The sequence below is a fragment of the Heterocephalus glaber genome, unplaced genomic scaffold (assembly GCF_053883595.1).
Source record: "Heterocephalus glaber isolate CG9 unplaced genomic scaffold, H.glaber_assembly_v1.0 deba00001600, whole genome shotgun sequence".
NCBI lineage: Eukaryota > Metazoa > Chordata > Mammalia > Rodentia > Bathyergidae > Heterocephalus > Heterocephalus glaber.
The window spans coordinates 10,267,484-10,288,024 of NW_028258372.1; the positions used below are offsets into that span (position 1 = coordinate 10,267,484).

Here is a 20,541-nt window from a genome sequence, read left to right on the forward strand (position 1 = left end):
CTTTCTCTTTGAGTCACAGGGAGGAGGCCACTATTTGCAAACAGAGCATAATAAACACTCCTAAGAGATGATGTGAACATGGAAATAGATGAAGGATTTTTTCAGGGGCAATTTTATTAAAACTATGCTATTAATGGAATTGTTTTGCTCTGAAATTTTATTTTAAAATCTGTCCTAGGAAAACAAATGAGACAAATAGCAAATCCTCCAGATCATGGGTTTCAGTATTTCTTAAAGTGGTTTAACCAAAACCTTGAGTTTTTATTCTTTGTTGCTGAGTGACCTCTGACCTTTGATAAGCCCCTGGGCGTGGCTTGCCTATGGAGACAGCCCTTTGTGCTGCTTTTCCATCAGCTCAGGCCTCAGGATGATGATGAGCTCCACCAAGAAGAAACCTACAAATGGAATGATTACCAGGAGATTGTGAGGATCTTCTCACACGAGCCACACATTCTGACAGCCCTGGCTTTGGGCTGGATTTCTCCTTCATTATGATCATTTCCTTTTTCTGATGCCAACTTCTCAGGGAAAATGGACAGGGTAATGTGTGTCTCATTAGAGAAAGAGAAACTTGAGCAATCCCCAAGAAACTCTTCCATCACAGTTCAGTTTTAAGCTACAAAAATAGATTTACATTAAAACAGAGAAATGTGGAGAATGGTATGGAAATAGAAACCATATTGTGTGCTAGCTTTTTAACAAGTAGGTTAGCTCTCTAGACTTGTTAAGTTTAGAAGAATTAAGAAACAATAATATACGTCACATGAAGGTGCTTAATTGACCTGGTACTGGCACAGCTCTTGGGATGAGGTCTGCCGTCAGGTCCCGATTAGATTTATATGTCTAGTCATTCTTTCCTAATTGCTAAAACTCACCGTCCCTTCCCTTAACCATTTCTCTGAAAATTGGGAACATTCTGAAATGTTTCTAGTTGAGAGCTGAAACTAAATCTTTACACAATAAAACATTTCAATCCCACTCTCAAAAATGATACTTTTCTCTGCCAATCATACTCAGCTTTTCTTGAGTTAATCACTTAGTTACTAGGGCCCTAGCTGGAGGCCTCTGGTAGGCTGGGAGGTGTGGAACAGAAATTTTCAGAGTAATTGCTTTCCTGGCAGTAAATTTATGTTAAAATGGTTATCTTGGTAGGGGGAGAAAACAGCAACTGAGGATTGATGGTTTTCCAGGTGGAAGTGATTTCCTTTCTATCATCTTCTATCCATTGTTAGCAGCATATAAGGTCAAACATTTTTCCAGAGAAATAAATGAGCTCAGTAAGTAGTCATTGGATGAACCTGCTTTAGTTGCTTACGTGATTTCTATGGATGAGCTGTGGGGTCTTTCCAGATCATATTCAGCTGGTCATTATTTTCAACTGGATGGAGAGTTCATCATTTCCTTTTCTCCACTGTCGTTTCCTGCCTTTATGTTTTCATATGTATCTAACCATTACTTTGTGAATTCATAAGTACAAACATGCAACAGTGCTGATTTTAGGTTGTTGCAAATTGGTCTTGAGCCTTCTGAAATATGGGAGGGGCTCTTAATCTGTTTTGTGCCCTAGAGAAGAATACAACAGCCTGCATAGCTGATAAAGAAAAGAAATTTGTCACAGTTCTGGAGACTGGGAAGTCCAATAACAAGGTGCTGGCATCTGCCAGGTGCCTTCTTGCTGGATGATTCTATGGTGGAAGATGAGATGGTGAGAGAGGGCTGAATTCAGTTATATAACAAATATACTCTCACAATAACGAACCCACTTCAATGATAGGGACATTAATCCATTCATGATGGCTCTGTTCTTGTGACCTAATCATCCCTAAAAGTTTCATCTCTCGTCACTGTTGAATTAGAGGTTAAATTTCCAACACATGAACTCTGGGAGATCACCAAAGGCCATACCAGCTACTATGAAAGGACTGGGATATATTAAGAATATGTAGTGAGATCTCAGTGGGCCTTCTTGTTTGGATATCTTCTGTTAACAGAAATGTTATCTCCTTCTTTCTGGTTGGCTTGTTGGATAAATACAAGGTGTCCTGCTTTGTTTTGTATTTTCCCTAACTCTGGCAACCCTACTTCTCGGACTCTTAGATGGAGACACCACCTGTGTTCCTTGCAGGAAGGTGTGGCCATGTATGTCAGTGGAATCTCTGTGAAAGTTGTGGGTCATTTCTAGGACTCTCCCATGAGAGTGTTTCTGCATGTTCTTTGCCCTATTTGGTGAGTTAAAATAGGGAAAGCTTTTGGGGTGACTTTGGAAGCTACATGTTGAGGACAGCAGTGCATCTGGTAGCTTTGACTGCATGGAGGAAGACCACCCCACTAATCTGCACACTTTCTCTGTCCTGTGATGTGAGCAAGAAAAAACATTTATATTGCTTTTGAAGTGGTGTGCATTTTGTTATCTATACAGTTATTATGTAAGTAGCCTGCAATAAAATATGTAGTTGGTTAAACCATTTAATTAGTAACTAAATTACTAAATACAGAGGAAGCCACATAGGAAGCTAATGTAATAAATGGGAATTATTTATAACTTCCAAAAGCAATGCTTTAAGAGTGTCCCAATAGGCTTGCACTATATAGTAAATGACTAAAATCTACTTTCTTTTTTAGTATATGTGCCGCCAAAGAGAGCACTAAAATCTACTTTCTTAAAACAACAACAGTCATTTTACTATCTTTTCTAGGTTTGGTGGGTCAGGAATTTGGGGAGGGCTCCACTGATCAGGATAATATTTATAACATAATTAAATTCAAAAGTCATTTAATATAAAAGCTCATCTTTATTGTATCATGGAGGGAAGTCAGGAAAGTAAGTGACATGATTCTGACCATCAAAAACCTTTCTAGATACTATTTTTACTACTACTACTAGACTTGTATACATGGATATGTTCAAAATAATAATAGAATATATAGAATAATATAGACTATGTATAATATATTATAATATATAATATAATATAGACTATAATTATAGAATAATATAGTTAGGGTGTTAAAATAATTCATTCAACAAATATTTAAGCACCAATTGGGCACTGGTTACCTAGGTGTGAACCAAACAGAAAAAGCACCCCCCCATAGAACTTATTTTCAGGTATGTGTATCAAGAACTGGTATAAAGAAGTGGTCAATGTATTAGAAGATAAATGCTATAAAGAAAAGTAAAACAGGGAAGAACAGAAAGTGTGTGCAACAGTGCAGTTTTCAGTAGAGTGATTAAGTAAAACATTCCTGAGAAAATAACTTTTGACAAAGAAACTTAAACAGGAAATGAGAGGATGAAACTCATGGCCATCTGAAGGAATAAGTTTTCAATGAATGGGAAGGGCAAGTAAAAAAGAAACCCTCATGAAGATTATGTGAGGGATATTTGAAGTATATTCAAAGAACAAGAAAGAAATCAGTGTGGCTGTAGCAAAGTGGGTAAATAGTAGAACTAGAGACAGAGGTCAGAATGGGAACAGGATGGGGTGGGAGGACCAGTAGTAAAGGGCTTTCTAGGTCTTTTTAAGGACTTTGACTTTCAGACTGAGTGAAATGAACAACCATTGGAGGACTCTGAGTAGAGAGATCACTTTGGATGAAGCATTGGGAATAGTTAGTAGGAGGATGAACACAGAAATATGGAAGACAGACAGGAACCCATTGTGATAATCTAGATACTAGGTATTGTTTGCCTACACCAGGGTGTAATAGCAGAAAGTGAGAAGTAACCAGATTTTAAAGATAGAGCCAGCAGGATTTCTTGATGGGCTGAATATGTGATGTGAGAGAAAGAAATCAAGAAGGACCATGTATTTTGGTTTGAACAACTGGAAGAATGATTTACGTCAATTGAGAGTGATAAGAACAATGATAGATAAAATGGTAAAGAGGAAAATAGCATGCTTGTATGATGGTGGAATCATCCAATATGGAGGAAAAATTAAGATGCAGTCAAGAAGAGAACATTGCTGTAATTGGATGAAAAAGAGAGGGTATGACCTAGTGCACATATGGAGACATTAGTTTTGGATAGAAGTTTGAGTGTTCCATTTATAGAAACACTAGGAAAATAAGCGAATATTGTCCAGAAGCTGGCAGGTTAATATTTAAGATGAAAGGATAACAGAATTTCTCTTCTGTTTCTTTCTTTCTTTTTTTTTTTCGTTTGAGAACAAGGATGAAGGAGACACTGGAAAACCAAGAAAAGAGGAAAAAGTGTGAAATTATCTTCTAGGAGAGCAAGAGGGAAAGAACTATGGGAATGTGGTAGTCTCAGGCCCACTTGAGGTTCAGAGCTATTCATTTAAAGTGGTTCTTGTCAGTATGCATGGTAGTGCATTTGGGCTGAGGTTTTCTATGCAAGTGTGATAAATTGAGAAAGAAATAAGAGGTTAAGGGTGCAGGCAAGACATTACTCATAATGACAGATCATACCAGTTTAAACAGGATCAGGGAAGTGAGAACTTGAAGGTAGTGGAGGACAGCAGGCAGAGTTAATGGATTGTAAGTCCCAGTGGGGCTGAAGGACTATTCCAGATGGGCACTATAGGGAGTTAACTGGAAAGAGAGTAGATGGAGAGCTGGGTGTGAGACACCTGATTCTGAGATGATGGGTGGCCATAGACTTTTGTAATGACAAGGATTAGGGATTGGCCTGGGGTAGATCGGCTGACATAGAGGAGAGGAAACTGAAGAACAACAAGGGCAATGTTGTGAAAGTATCATTAGAATGGAATAAAATCACCAAGAATTATAATAAGCATATTTATGGAGTGGCAACAAGTTATCAGGTAAAATATCTGAAACATGAAGGGGAATGAGGAAGGTGTTGGTAGATGTCTACCACAAAGACAAGCAGGGATGATGATGGACTGATAATGCAGATTCGAAGCTAGAAAAGAGAGAGTGGCTTGGAAGCAGCAGTGAGGAGCATGATGTACACCTACCCCACTCATAGAGCTGCTAGTTTAGGAGGCGCAATGGAGATGAGAGATAGCACCTGAGATGACTTCTGCTGAAACAGGGTCCTGTGGGCAGAACCAGGCATCTGCTAACTGACTCTGGAGACAAGTTGAGGTGCAAAGGGCATAGGGAGTGAGGGAATGGAGAGAGAAGAGAAAGACCTTTGTGCCTGAACCTCAGCAGAGCCTTATGAACATAATAAAAAACTTCTATGTAAGCTAAAGATTATTAATGATAATGTGAGAAAATTCTTTCTCTTATTTTCATCTGGAGACCACTTCTCATGAACTAGATGTCTGCCTGTGGCAAGTAGTGTGTTCTAATTCACTCCTTTCTAAAACAGACAGTTCTTCCTAGAACAAACAGGAGAAGCAAATAATAAAGGACACTTCAGTTAATGCTGCCCAAATAAACTTAGTGATCAGTCAACTCTAGCTGATTGCCCTGAAAGAGAATTCTCTGATTTTTTTCCTTTTGTATAGATGAAGACATCTGGTATTTTGGGACTAGGGAAGAGAAATCTTTGAAGAGCACATCTCAGTTGGACGAAAGACTTGGTGTGGGGAAGTTTGCCATCAAACTGCAGATGTCAGTGGATGGAGGGCCAACACCAATACTCCAGCTAAATTCTAGCCACCCCTGGAAACTGTTTTTTTTTTGTTGTTGTTGTTTTGGTACTGGGGATGGAACTCAGGTCCTTGCACTTGCGAGGCAGGCAACGGAACCACTGAGCTAAATGCCCTGCCCTGGAAACTGGTTTTAAAGAAATAAAATGAATTTTTATTTGGAAAGGTAAACAGGACACTAAAGGCATGTACTCACAGAAAACATAATTATTTCCTTGCTACTTTCAAGGACTGCGTGGGGCAGCTGTCATTTTGCAGTTGTCATTACTTGAAGGGGACTACCAATCAGCATGCATGTACGTATGTGTGGATGTGGTATGTACTATGGTTTGAATAAGGCTGTGTTCCCAGCCTCACTGCTTCTTGCCTGCCATGCCATTGACTGTTTCTCCACTGCCATGGTGTCTTGCTCACTGTGGACTGAAACCTCTACAGACTGTGAGCTAAAATAATAAACCTTTCTCCTTTAACTTGTAGGTGTTGGGTATTTTGTCCCAGCAATGAGAAAGTAACTAAGACACCAACCAATTTTGGACTTTGAATCTCTAGAACTGGGAGCTAAATAAATGTCTTTTTCTTCACAAGTAGCCTGTGTTGGGTTTTTCATTATAGTAATGAAAAGATGACTAGTTTATTTTATATATATATATATATATATATATATATATATTTTTTTTTTTTTTTTTTTTTTTTTTTCCCCATTCTTAGCAGGATGTGAGTAGAGCATACCCTAATGGAATCAGAGGCATCCTGCCCCTGGAGTTGAAGCTCCATCTTTCCAGTTCAGTTTTTGCTTTTCAAAACATATTTCTTTGGTAAAAGGAATTTTTTGGATAATTTCCACCAATAAAAAATAAATTGTGTAAAAGGAAGATGGAGTCAAACTTGCCTATTATCTTTAAGGTGAATTTTCTCTTTCTAGTGTCTCAGTACATATTTGCCAACATTTATTCTCCCCAAATATGGTTATGTGGGGAGAGACAAAAAAGAATAATTTCTTCAAGCTGTGCTAAAAAGGAAATTTTTGAAAGTCATAAAGGGAAACAAAGATTTATTAAACAGAATGACTGATGCATGGTGTAGTCATGTCGTGGTAAAATTGAGAGGCTATAGTTTTGACTATTTTTCAGGTTCAGCTATGAGGCCTTGGGATATTGACTTCTTATACTGAGTTGCTCTTTGGCAAACTTGATGAGAGACTACTTCTTAGATCTGCAGATCCTTTTCCAAGGCAAAAAAGGAACGTAGTCCTAAGGAGGATCAGCAGGGTGAAGGAAACACAGTAGGGTAGGAACTCTACTGGAACAGACATTAAGGAAAGCCTAAAGAGGACTCTGAAGGGAAGTTTTGGAGATCTTTGGGTCTCAAGATGCTGGATTCCTTTGTCCAAGAATCTGGAAACTATGCTTGTCACTGGCTATTAGGATCCTGTTAGAAGCTTCTTTTTCAGCTGTACCTGAAGAACAACTGACATTGTAAAGAAATTCAGTTTAATTTAGTTTCCCCATCAAAGTCGATCTTAGCTCAATTTTTGCCACCTCTTAACTCACTGCTTCCTGGACATAACAACTCTTGGTTCCGGGTAAATTGTTACTTTAAATGACACTCTCAGCCAGGCGAGTTGTGCACCCTTGTGATCCCAGCACTTGGGAGGCTGAGGGAGGAGGATTGTCATGAATTTGAGGCCAGCCTAGGTTACATAGTGAGTTCAAGGACAGCCTGAACTACACAGTGAGACACTGTCTGAACAAAACAAGACAAGACAAGCTCTATTTTGGTATTTCTGGGCTCTTCCTAAAATTGAAATATTCTTCCCTCCTAGCATGTTCAGCTGTTAGATATCTTCTGACCTTAGTTTTTATATTTGACTTCACAATTTATAGTAATACTGTTTAGACTCAAGCATCCAGCCTCCCTTTCTTACGTTCCTGATAACTTTTGAGGGAATCTATGCACCAATCTAACATGAGACAGTGATCCAGATGATGTGATACTTCAATATTGGAGTCTGCACTAAAGCAAAGAGGCAGTTGTAACTGTCATGAAAAAACCAGAATTTTAAATGTTAATTTTTTTTTTTCCTTTAGAGACAAGTAGCTTCTCCGAATTTCCTAAGGCTTAGGGGATAAACTGCCAACCTCTCCTCGGCCCAAATGACAGAATATGCAGATACTGGCACCGGGAGGTCAAAGACCAGTTTTATTTCCACAGGGAAAGGAGGACAGGTCTGGGTCCAGAAAGGAATGAAGCAGGCCTGCACATGTCTTTTGTTTCATTGTATTCCTTACCCTCACTGTTTCTTACTATAAAACACCCTAACATACCTGACACAAGGAGATGGTGATTTGAGGAAAGTAGGCCCCTCCATCTTCTTGGAGCTACCTTTGAATCCTTTTTACAAAAATAAATACATAAATAAAACAAAACTGTGCATCAAAGGACACAACCAACAGTGTGAAAAGGCCGCCCACTGATGAGAGAAAATATTTGCCAATCGTGTATCTGATGAGGGATTGATATCCAGAAAGTTAAAAGAACTCCAACCAGTCAACAACAATAACAAAACTAACTCCACTAGAATATAGGCAAAGGGCTCATGGAGACATTTCTCTGAAAAGATATACAAGCACATGAGAAGACACTCAAGATCACTAATCATTAGAGAATTGCAAATCAAAATCACAGTGAGATATAACCTAACACCCCTTTGGGTGACTCCTACCCAACACCAAAACAGCAGAAAATACAAAGCGTTGGTGAATATGTAGAGAAATTGGAACACTTGTGAAATGTTGGTGGGAATGTAGAATGCTACAGCCTTTTTTCCTTTCCCTCTCCCCCTACAAAAAAGAGAGAAAAGAAAAAATAAAAGGAAACAAAGCTTTTGTAAATGGGAAGAGTTGAAAGGAGGGAAGGGGAATGGGAAAAAAAAGAAAAATCAAGATATATTATGTACAGGTACAAATTCCCTATGATGAATATGATCTTATGTATACCAAAAGTATACCAATAAAATTAATTTTAAAATGCTACAGCATCTGTGGAAGACAGTATGGTGGCTCTGCAGGCAATTAAAATGGAATTATCGTATGACAGTTCTACTTCTGGGTAAATATCTAAAGGAGTGGAAAGTAGGGTCTCTAAGATATCTGAACACCTATGTTCATAATGGCATTATTTGGGCCAGGGATTTAGCTCAGTGGTTCTGCTGCCTGCCTCGAAAGTGCAAGGTCCTGAGTTCGATCCCTGGTACAAAAAACAGAACAAAACAAAACAAACACCAAACATAATGGCATTATTTGCAATACTCAAGATGGGGAAGTAACCCAAGTGTCCTTTGTTATACATGTTTCCCAGATGGTGAGTCCCTGGGGAATTCTTTCCATATTCTTGGTGTCCTGAACAAAGAATTGGACAGGACCCAGAGAAAAATGTAGTGGGAAATGTACATTTATTGAGGGTGGAAAAGTAGTACGCTCTGCTGAGTGAACAGACAGTGGCTGTGAGGGAAAGGAGTCCTCCGTATCTGAAATTCCTAGATTGGCATCCCTCTTGTGTAAATAAGGCATTGGGACGACTGTCCATCAGAGACTCACTTGGCCTGTTGCCAGATTTGAACTGTCCTACAGAAGACTTGCTTGGTTTCATACCAGATGCAAATGAAGAGTTGAAAATAGCACTTTTCTGATTGGTTCAGTGTACAGTGCTCAGGACTGCAGAGTCACCCTGGATCTTCTGTTCTGCACATGTGCCCTGGGTCTTTATGACTTAGACAGATATTGCCCAGTGGTTTACCAGTTTTCCTGAGCCCTGGTATCTTACCTCAGAAGGACGAGTAGGCAAAAGGTGGGCTAGACACACAATGTGACATTATTCATCCTTAAAAAGGAAAGAAAGCCAGGCATGGTGCTGCATGCCTGTAATCCTAGAGCTCTGGAGGCTGAGGCAGGAAGACCACAAATTTGAGCCCAGCCTGGGCAACTCACCAATTTAGTGAGATCCTGTTTAAAAATAAAAAATAAATAAAAAGGTCTAGGGATGTAGCTCAGTGCAAAGGCCCTGGGTTCAATTCCTATTACAACACCAAAAAAAAAAAAAAAAAAAAAGGCGGGGGGAAAGAGATTCTGCCACCTACTAAAACAAGGAACCCTGCATTAGAATTGAGACCTCAGTGAAAGAAGCCACATACACAAGGACAAGTTTTATATTTTTCTACTAGATCAAGTCCTAGAATAGTTAAATTCACACAGATGAAGTAGAATAGTGGCTTCTACTCAAGCTCAAACTACTTTTGAGTAGAACAGAAGGGAGAGTTCCTGTTTAATGGGCTCGGAGTTTGGGACAATGAAAAATCCTGGAGGTGAACAACAGTGATGGTTGCACAACAATGGAATGTACTCAATGCCACTGTACCATACAGTTTTAAAATGGCGGAGATTTAGCTCAGTGGTTTTGCCACCTGCTGCACAAGCGCAAGGTCCTGAGTTCGATCCCCAGTACCAAAAAAAAAATCACTTGATACCATGTAGTAAACAGAATATTTTAATATTCATATTTGTTTGATTTCACAATGCTTTTGTGAAGTAAGACGAGCAGACCTTTCTGTACCCATTTTACAGGTGAAAGGCATGGGAGAGTGACACATTTGGTCAGTAGGAACCTGAATGCCAACCGACTGACTGTAAATCACAGAAACTGCAAAAATGTGTGTAAAGATAAAAATTGTTCTTGTCTGTAAATATTTTCAGGACTGTTATTTACCATGTATTTTCCAAATCCCATATTAGGTTGGCAAAAGTGAGGACTATATGTTACCCGGTTTCCTGTGGAGAGGCTTCCAAGTGAAGCCCACTGAAGCGTACCAGGGAGCGTCTCTGGTGGTTCTTAGCTGCACAAAACTGTCCCCTAGTCGTTCTGATTTCTCTGTTTTCCTAACTGAGACATATAAGTGCTATCTTCCGGTTAGTTTACTTCAAAAGTAGCTGGAGTTGATCTAATGAAGTGAGTGATGTGAAAATGGTCTGTGGATATAGAGAAGTATCTAAATCTGTCAATATTCATCCCCAATATCCCGGCGTACGGTCTAGGAGAGGGGGGAACTTGGTTCAGTTGGACCTCACACATGTGCTCAGAGACGAGCTCCGCTATGTTCACATTTCTCCTGTGAAATGCAATGGAGAAGGCCGTGGGGGACAGGCCACCTTTGGCTTAGGACACTCTTCCCCTGTGGCATCCCCTGCCCACTCCTGTGCTCTCCTTCCACAGCTGGCCCTGCCGGAAAGTCATTCTTCCGAGAGACAGTTGATAATGGCCTGAGTTCTTGCTCTTCCTGCCTCCAAATGATGTTTTTCTACTAGTGTAATACTCAAATCCCATAAGGATGATTTTGTACTGGTAGAATTTTGGAGTCATTGCTATCTGTTTGGAGGGGTAAGTGTATTTTTATTTAAGACTCCTAAATCACAGCATGACTATGGCTGCCTATTACCAAGATTGTCCCCAGACTGAGACTGTCATACTCTGAATTACCATTACATGCATACTATTTAGGACTGCATCATAAATGCCATATGTTGTTTTTATTAAAGTAAAATCTACACAAAACTTGCTGTTTAGAATGTATATTTCAATGAGTTTTGACAAACATATGCCAGTATGTTCCCACCACAGTCAAAGTGCAGTTTCCATATGTCCCCTTGTAGTCAGTTTCCTGTCCTTACCTTTGGGCCCACACTGCTTGCTGTCAGCATAGACCAATGGTGGCAAACATCTGGCACACAGGTCACAGCAGGATGTTTGTATTATTGAAAGCTCTAAAAGGTTCACCATCACTGCCATAGACTGGCTTCTCTAAAATGTTATATAAATAGATTCATCCAACTTGAAATCTTTTATGTCCGATTTGTTGGTACCATAGATTATGGCATATATGTTAAGCAAGTACAATTCAGCTCACATGATTACTCTCAGTATGAACAACACTTGTAGACAGTCTGCATTTCAGTGTACTGAGTAAATTTTGACTAACAATAGTCCATGTGACCATGGTGGACTGGGCTTGTGGCATTTTTGTTCTTTGACTCAGAAAGAAATGTTTCCCATTTGAAAATCTTGATTATTTGTTGCAGTTATAAGCTGCTAGTGAGTGGAAAAGGTTTAGGGGAAGGGGAGATTTCTATTTGCAAAGTTATTTTAAGCTTAGGTTAGGCAACACTTTTGTTGTTGATAAGCTCACATGAAAACCAATTATACTGCAATCAAATGACATTCAACTTTCAAATTATGAAATAATACATGCTTATTGTAAAAAATTTGAGGAGTCAAAGGAAAAGGACAATACAGTTTTTCTGTTAGCTCATAGAAAATAATTTTTTTTGTAAGTTTCTAGTTTTCTCTAAATAGCTTTTTACATAGATATTATACTATACATAAGAGTATATATAGTATGTATAGTAGATAGTACTGTACTTACAGTACTATAGTGTAATATATAGTACAAAGTATAGCATAAATATTGTATATAACATTTTGTTCTTTTTCATTTAGTATTTTATGGCATTTCTCTGTGTCAGGTTTCATAAACAATTTTAAATGGGCATTTATAACTTACCTTACATGTAGGTATTATATACTGTATGTGAATAGATAGTTTAAAAGTTTAACAAGTGAGATTTATTAAGCACAAGAATATCTTCTTTTTTTAAAATTTCTTTTTTTTTTGGTACTGGGGATAGAACTAAGGACCTTGCACTTGCAAGGCAGGCACCAGAACCACTGAGCTAAATCCTCAGCCCAAGAATATCTTCTTTTTAAAAGGAATCTTGTGTGATTCCCATTTTCCTACAGGATTGCACTTACAGCAGAGCACAGGTCCACCTACCTAATAGAAGGAAGCACAAATTGGCTTTTAAAGATACAGAGAGCTTTCCTGAACCCATCTTTCTCAACACCTTAAGTTGCCTAACACTGTCTTCTGCCCTGCCTGTGTATCAGTTTGGCCATGCTTTGATGAGACTGCTGTTGTGTTTCCATCTGGTAGATCTCCAGTGGGCAGAACTGACTGGAATAGGAGACTGGAGGGGTTCTGCTGGGTTACTCTGCTTCCTGCTGGCAGTGGATGAAGAATTTGAGCCAGAAGTTTGGGAATTCTTATGTTCTCACCATCCCTCTCGACTGAAGGAGACAACCCTGAGAAGTGAAAGTGCTACCCGGAGTGGCTATCGTTTTGGAAGTCTGCATGTCTGTATTGGATGGTCATTGAGCTTAATGGAACTCAAAAGATGCCGGCAGACATCTTTTTTTGCAGTAAGATCTGAAGCCCATCCAAGAGAAAAACCTTTGGAGAAAGAAGCGAAGGACCTAAATAGCCCTAAATTGTACTCAGAGTAATATTGTCTTCCCAGTGTCGCTCAGAATGAATAAATAGCATGATGAATTATTAAGATTTTGGTTCAGTTCTGCTTCATAAACATTTTGGAACAGTGAAATAAGAACTGTGGGAAATATATGAGGGCTCTGCAGTAATGTGACTGATTTTTAATAAACATGAATTTATAAATTTATATATTCAAAGCTTGGTCTTCTTTGAGAGTTTATATATGTTTCCAGGGATGTTTTTCTTACTCAAAAATTTTCTTTTTTTTTTTTCCAGTACCAGGGATCAAACTCAGGACCTTGCGCTTGCAAGGCAGGTGCTACTCAAAAATTTTCTAATTCCCCACTTGAAGCCTGTGTCCAGCCTATAGAATATTTAAAAATATATGTATAAAATACACACATGTATATATAATATAGATTTTATTTATTTATTTGGTACTGGGGATCAAACTCAGGACCTTGCGCTTGTGAGGCAGGCAGCAGCACCACTGAGCTAAATCCCTGGCCCTAGATTTTACTTTTGAAACTAAGTTATTTGGTGCTAAGTCCTATGAATGAGTTAAGAGGGCAAGATAGATAATATTCTGTTTATTTAAAATGAGGTGTGACTATTACTGAGTGTGAGGTTTTTGGGTAAGGCTCTATGATACTGAAGGAGTTCCTCTTGCATTGTGTGAAACGATACTATTACAATAAGCCTATATCTTTCCAAAAGGAAGTGCTGTACTCGTTTACATATAGTTCTGATGTGTATATAAAAAGTTCTAACTTTTTACGTAGGGAGCCAGACCTGAAAAGGCTGTGAACCTTTAGGAAACTTATGTCCTTTTTTTTTTTGTACTAGGGATTGAAGTCAGGACTTTGGCACTTGCAGGGCAGGTGCTGCGCCACTGAGCTAAATCTCTGCCCCCAAACTTCTGTCCTTCTTGGAGGCAGTGTGTCAGCAAATGTGAGAGCCAGAGAGCGGTAACTGGTATTGTTTACTTGGGACTGAAACAGGGCCGAGGGGATTGTATGATATGAGCAAGAAGCTGGCTGGCTGATAGGCTTCACTCTTCAGTTTTTACGTACATTCTTACAGATGGAGCTTGTCGTATTTGTCAGCGTTCTGTCACTGTGACAAAATACTAAGAAACCTTATAGGAAGAAAGGTTTATGTTGGCGCTTGCTCTCCAAGGTTTCAGCCCGTGTTTGGCTGGCTCCATTACTTTGGGTCTGAAGTGAGGCAGAGCATCGTGGCAGAAGGTGTGACAGAGAAAACTGCTGATCTCATGGCAATCAGGAAGCAGAGAGAGCACAGGAGGAACTCAGTGGAAGTGGCAGGGGACGAGATATAATAACCAAGGTCAGAGCCCCATGATCCACTGCCTTCAACTAGCCTCCTTCTCTTTTCCCATCACATCCCAGTAATTCCATCAAATCATCCCATCAATGGATTAATCCACTCAATGAAGTTAGTCTTCATAATATAATCACTTCCCGAAGAACCCCCAGTGGCAGCCAAGCCTTTAGCACAGGAGTTGTGGGGGACATTTCAAATCCAAACTGATTCACCTGAGCCACTGAGCACTGTGGTAGGTATTGAAGATCACAAAGATGCATCCTATCCTCAAAGAGCTTGTATTAGTTTTCTATTATTGCTGTAACAAGTTACTGTTAACTTAGTGTTTTAAAACAAAGCAAATTTATTATCCTATAGTATTCTTGGTTAGAAGTTAGGCATAGGGAAAATTGAAGGAAAATCAAAGTGTCTGCAGGATTGTGTTCCCCTGAAGCTCTAGGAGAGTGTGTTTCCTTGCCTTTTCCGGTTTCCACAGGATGCCTGCATTCTTTGGCTTTTGACTCCTTTTCTCCATCTCCAAGGCCAGCGAAGTTGCATGTCTGTGACTATTTTTCCATAGTCATATCTTCCTCAGCCACAGCTGAAAAAAGTTCTCTGCTCTTAAGGATCCGTGTGATTATACTAGGCTCATAGGATGATCTAGAATAATCTCTCTATCTCATGGTTCCTAATCATGCCTACAATTCCATTATTCCAGGTACCTTTTGGAGGTTCTGTGCTTAGAATATGGATATCTTTGGGTGTTCACTGTTCTACCTACTAGTGGCAGATGGGCAGGTAAGTTGGTCACTTAATACAATGTTCAAGTGCAATAATGGAAAAAATTATATATAGCATAGAGGAAAGTGGTAGTTTGACAAATGTCAGTTATAATTGAGGCACCAACAGCAAGGGTGGAGAGGGGGAGGTGGGTTCCAGGAAGGTAGAATGGGCATGGTTTGGGGACTGTCTTAGTGTAGAGGGTGAGGAGGAGAGAGGTAATTAGAACGACTCCAGAATCTGAATTGAAACTTAGGCCTTCTGCTGAGGAAGTACACTAGAGGATGTATTTTTAGGGTTCTTTGGTTGTAAGTAAAAGAAATCTGAGTTGAATTAGGTAAAGAAGGGAATTCATTATGACTTTAGAGAGGAAGTGTGGCTCTTAGAACTCAGGACAGGATTGTAGCTGGGCAGCAGAAATCAACTTGCAAAGGAAATAGTGCAATCAGGGCTCCTTTCTGTTTTCCTCTTGCTTCTGTCTTTATGTCTGTTTCTCTGAAGACCAGCATCCCCCTTCTATTGCTGAAAATACTACTAACCACAGTTGCTGGTTTTACTCCTCATCTGTAGTTCAGTCACTCAGATGATGGCCAATCTATCTCTCAATTCTACGTTCCTAGGAAAGGGCTTTGATGGGTTCAGCTTGAGTCACTTGCTCTTTGCAGTGCACAGAGCTGTGGCCAGGGGCCAGTTCATGCCATTCTGTTCTCATGACAGCCCCAGCTGCAACCATGTGGTGGATGGAGGAGTGATTCTTAGAGTGCTGGGCAAGAGGTGTTCCAGTAGAAATCCACATCAGTGGACAGGATGATGCATTCAGTTAAATTTGTCTTTCTCTCTTGGTTTTTTAAAAAATTGAGATATGGTGTACATAATTTACAACAACAAGCATAGAACTTAAGTGTTTAATTTGATGTTTTAACAAATATATATTCACCTTCTGTGAAGGTATAGAAATGTTTCATTACTCCAGAAAGATTCCTTATGCCCCCTACAGTCAATCTACACCCTTCAAATGCACCTGCAGTTCTGAATTATACAACCATAGAATAGTTTTACCTGTTGTGGAACTTGATATATATGCAATTAAACAATAGGTACTTTTTGACCTTTTTCATTCCACGAAATGTATATGGGATTCAATCATGTTGCTGCTTTTCTGTTGCTGAGAACACTATATGCATATATCACATTTGTTTATTCATTTACTTGATGGACTTTTCACTTGTTTCAGGTTTTTGATTGTTATTAACACTTTTACATAAGCTTATTTAGGGTTAGAGGGAAATTTCCAGCATTAAATGCTGAGATTAGAAAAGATGAGCTCAGTTTTGAGTAAGATGAGTCACAAGTATTCTTGGGACATTCAAATAGTGAGATCTGGGATCCTACTGGAGTATAGGATACAGACATGGTCTGGCTATTTCTATTTCTGTAGTCTCTAGTCTTTATGCTGAGTTAAAGCCATGGGAAAGTGTTCAGGTGGAGCCCAAAGTGTGAGACAAGAAAGTGCCCATATATGAACTCCTGAGGAGAATTGATATTTGAGGAGCAGGGGAAAGAGGAATCCTATAAAGAGGCTGAAAAGCGTGGCCATTTATCTTTGTGTCTCCATCATAAGGCACAGGATCTGACAGACAGTCACTGCTCAGTGTGCTAAATTTAACAGGAGAGTAGAGTGCCGCGTACATGGTTATTGATAGACCTCCATAATCTATCTCCTCATTCTATCCGGCAGATACATTGGGAAGACAAATGGCCTGAGGAATCTGAAAGGCCAGAATGAGCATGGTAGATTGAAAGGGGGGGGGGGATCCAGATGAGCTACACCTTTTCTTACCCGAGCGAGGCAGGGGAGAACAAGTCAGGAAAGGTGAATAGGTAAGGACAGTTTATTCAGGGCTTCAAATGGATGTCAGATTGAAGAGTTTAGAGTCCATCAGGCCAGCTACCTCCCAAGCAAGGCCATCGAGGATTCTGGAGGAGGCGTGACGCATGAGATTTCCTTGTGGGACGTGTACTCCGGCGGCAGTGGCGCTGGCGACGGACGGTGTGGTAATGGTCAGCTATGATAAGTGCTCGCCACCGGGCTTTGTCGTCGTAGCTATTTGGAAAGAAGTGGTGTTGCCAGCCGATGGTGATTGCAGGCCAGTCCCTGACCGAGGGTTGTAACTTTGCTTCTTAGCCTCTGCAAGAGAAGGCAGAGGCGGTGGCATCTGGCCACAGCTGGGAGGCAGTGCGGGCGCGCCCAGCGGGAGCTGTAGGGCTGGGACTCGGGGCGGGGCGGGCCGTCCGGGAGCCAGGCCACGCCCCTCGCCCGCGCACGCGCACTGTGGAGCCGTGAGCTGTCAGGCGCCGGGCTGCGGGCGAGCGGCTGGATCCGACGCCTGCTCGTGGACCCCGCGCTCGGATCCCAGCTCAGCGACATCCGTGAGGGCAGCGCGGCCCCGGCTCCTGGGCAGGGCGCAGAGGCGAGCAGGGACCCGTGGGCAGCTGGCCGCGCAGGCAAGATGGGGAACAGGGAGATGGAGGAGCTGATCCCTCTGGTGAACCGTCTGCAGGACGCCTTCTCGGCGCTGGGACAGACCTGCCTGCTGGAGCTACCACAGATCGCCGTGGTGGGCGGCCAGAGCGCGGGCAAGAGCTCGGTGCTGGAGAACTTCGTGGGCAGGTGAGCGCGCAGGGCGCGGGGTGGGGGCGCAGCCCAGGGTTGACCCTGCTCCAGGCCGTTGGATCCTGGACAGGCGGCGAGAGCGGAGCGTGGACCCGGGGCTGCGGCCGAATGCGGGGCAGAGGCGCTGGCAGTGGGACTGGCGGGGTCCTCCTGCTCGGGGCAGCCTCGTCCCGCCCCCTGCGTGGTGGCCCCCGTCTCCCTTCATCCTGCGATACAAAGCCATTTCCTCCCGGCCCTCCGGTTGGGGAGTCAGAGGAGGGGTCCCTCCCCCCGCGCCCCGCCTGGTGCGCGCCAACCCTGGGCAGCCTGGCTGCGTACGCGCCGGGTGCTTTCCAGACCCCTTCTCTGTTTCCCGGCTCAACATCCTCCTCCTTTTCCTGTCACCCTACCCGGGGCGCTCTGCCAGGCTGTGGGGTTCCACCCCTCGCCCTCCCCCCGCCCCCCTCCAGTGAGGCTTTCTTCTCACCCTGGTTCTCGGATCCCTTCGGCTGTGTACTGTTCCAGACCAGCGTCGCCGGTCCCTAGCTGGGAAGGCGGGGTGCGAGGAGAAGGAAAACGTTTGTCGTGCTAAAGCTTCATCTAGAGATTCTTCCCCACCATTCTCCTCCCTGGAAAGTCGAAGAATAACATTGGTGTGTTTGTAGGTGCACCTATTCACAGCTATGGGCGTATGTCCTGGACCAGAGGCACAGACGCCAGGGGGTGGCCGTGGACTTGTGAGGTCCGGGTGCCATGTCATTCCCGCATCATCTCAGAACTGACCAGCATCTTTCTAGCACTCTCTCCGTGCCCCCGCCCCCAGCATCCTCTTCCGTTCCTTGAGCTCTTATTTGCCCTGCAAGTCTTCGAGATGACATTCTGAATCCAAATTGGTCTTATGCTTTCCTCTTGGCTCTTAGTAGAGAAAAAGCTAAAAAATGAATTTTAAAAATTGGGAATCAACATTTATTCTACTGAGCAATTCACGTGGGATTAAGTTACCTTAATGGCCTTGCTGGAGGAGTGCAGACATTTATGAAGAAACCCATTTAGAAGCATCACGAAAGCTGAAATCTGTTTCCTAGTAGTAAACCAGGTAGAAGTGTACAGCAGCTGAGAGAGTGGGCTGGAGAGGGACAGTCCAGAGACTATACTTTATTCTTTATATTTGGCTCATGAGTGACTTGCAGTGCAAAAGGTTCCTGTTTGTGTTTTTTTTTCTTTTTGTTAGTGCTTCATGATGTGTAAAATGTAGAGCTGGATATTCCCACATCTCTTTGGGGGTGGGTGCTAGTATTCATAAGCTGCACATTCTTTTCTCTCAGATGATACTTCATCTGTCAGATGAACTCGTTTTTTTCTCTCTCAAAGGAACTACACAGATAAGAAACCTAATAAAAAGTAAAAATGCTGACAATTATCTGCTGTTCTTGAGTAATTAATCACTTTGCCTCGGTCTTCTAATCTATTGATGATTAATGGGAAAAGTGATGGTGAAGCATTTTGCCTACGTCATTTTAGACTTCTGGTGGAGGGATGGATTTGATTGATTACATTTATTTTTTAAACAAGTACTTAAAGATTGAAATTGTAAGTATTTTAAATACAATTACCATATTCATATGTTTACTTAGATGAATCTATATTATAAATGCATTATTTGTGGCCAGAGCTTTTGGACTTAATGTAAATTTTATGCACATATCTCAATTCTATTCTCCAGATTCATAAATTCTAAGTCTTCTTAATGTTATTGTGCACATTCCCCCTTAATACCTGCATTCTTTTCTAATGTGAATACAAAAAGAAAGACACAGAAGAGTATAATGCTCAATTTTGAACATTTTTCATGATGGGATGAAAAATAGGAACAGTATAAATATAAAAACCAGAGGACTTAACAGACTGCATTAGTAATTTGTTGTACATTACAAATTCTACCAAGAATTAATTACTGTTAGAATGATAAAGAGAAGGAAGAAAAAAGAAAGAAAACTCAATTAACAAATATGTAAAGAGTTCATTATCTTTAGAGGTGGCACTTGCCTAGCAGAGATTATATATTAAGGAGAAAACTTAATTAGAAAGGTCATTTGACTTTAATAAAGATTTAAGTCATTGAATTATTGAGGAGTCTAATTTCTAATTATAACCCAACCTTAGGGAAAATGAAGTTCTCTATTTTGATAAAAGATTCAGCTGAGGCAGAAAAATCAGTATTCACATTCTACTGTAACTGTTTAACTTTTGATTTATTATCCAGGAATTTTGCAATCAATGTAAGATCCTTTTTTTTTTTTAAGATACAGCTTTTTATATGTAGCTGTTTTCATTTTAAGACCATGGTCAAATGTGCAGTTCTTGAATGTAGTTCTAAAACAAGGAGTCATTGCTTGTGTAAATTGTTTGCTCATGATTTAAGCTTATTCTCTTCAAAATAATGGTGCATTTTCTCCTTAATATTTAACAAACTGCATTTAGTGGACTAACTATATCTTTTTTTCTCAGATAGTTTCTTAAATTGATTTTTTTGACACCATTGAATGAATTTGGATGTGACTATGTTTACTTCATTTGACTGTAGCTGTAAAAACCAATTTTTGGTGACAAGTTTGAGATTGTTATGAATAAAATGAGTCATGAATGAACTCCTTGTTTGTGATTTTCTTGCTGAAGTGATGAATGTACATATTAATGTGATATAGTATGAGTAACCAGATTGTTCTTTTGGTTGCTCAGGATGAGATATATGCTGGCAGCGAGAAGTGGCTTAAGGTCTTATGAATAGAAGCTGAGTTCTGTGGTTTGAATATAGGGTTTCA

The 20,541-nt window shown here is 40.8% G+C and overlaps 2 protein-coding genes across 11 annotated transcripts in view; both read left to right on the forward strand.

Annotated features, from left to right (window-relative positions):
- Mettl13 (methyltransferase 13, eEF1A N-terminus and K55) overlaps positions 1-13,150 on the forward strand; it is a 59,469-nt gene extending 46,319 nt beyond the window's left edge. For 2 of the 3 annotated variants that reach the window (XM_087194099.1, XM_013075350.3), the window contains exon 8: positions 12,628-13,150. In XM_087194099.1, the coding sequence (XP_087050225.1) occupies positions 12,628-12,977 (350 nt within the window). In that variant the 3' untranslated portion in view covers positions 12,978-13,150. Of the gene's footprint in view, positions 1-5,444; positions 6,133-12,627 lie in introns of those variants that run through there. The other variant, XM_021265426.2, reaches the window with a different exon arrangement.
- Positions 13,151-17,397: 4,247 nt separating this feature from the next.
- The window catches only part of Dnm3 (dynamin 3), a 587,991-nt gene continuing 584,847 nt past the window's right edge, over positions 17,398-20,541 (forward strand). For 5 of the 8 annotated variants that reach the window (XM_021265415.2, XM_021265416.2, XM_004853428.4 and 2 more), the window contains exon 1: positions 17,399-17,737. In XM_021265415.2, the coding sequence (XP_021121074.1) occupies positions 17,577-17,737 (161 nt within the window). In that variant the 5' untranslated portion in view covers positions 17,399-17,576. Of the gene's footprint in view, positions 17,738-20,541 lie in introns of all 8 variants that reach the window. The other 3 variants (XM_021265417.2, XM_021265418.2, XM_087194095.1) reach the window with 1 other exon arrangement.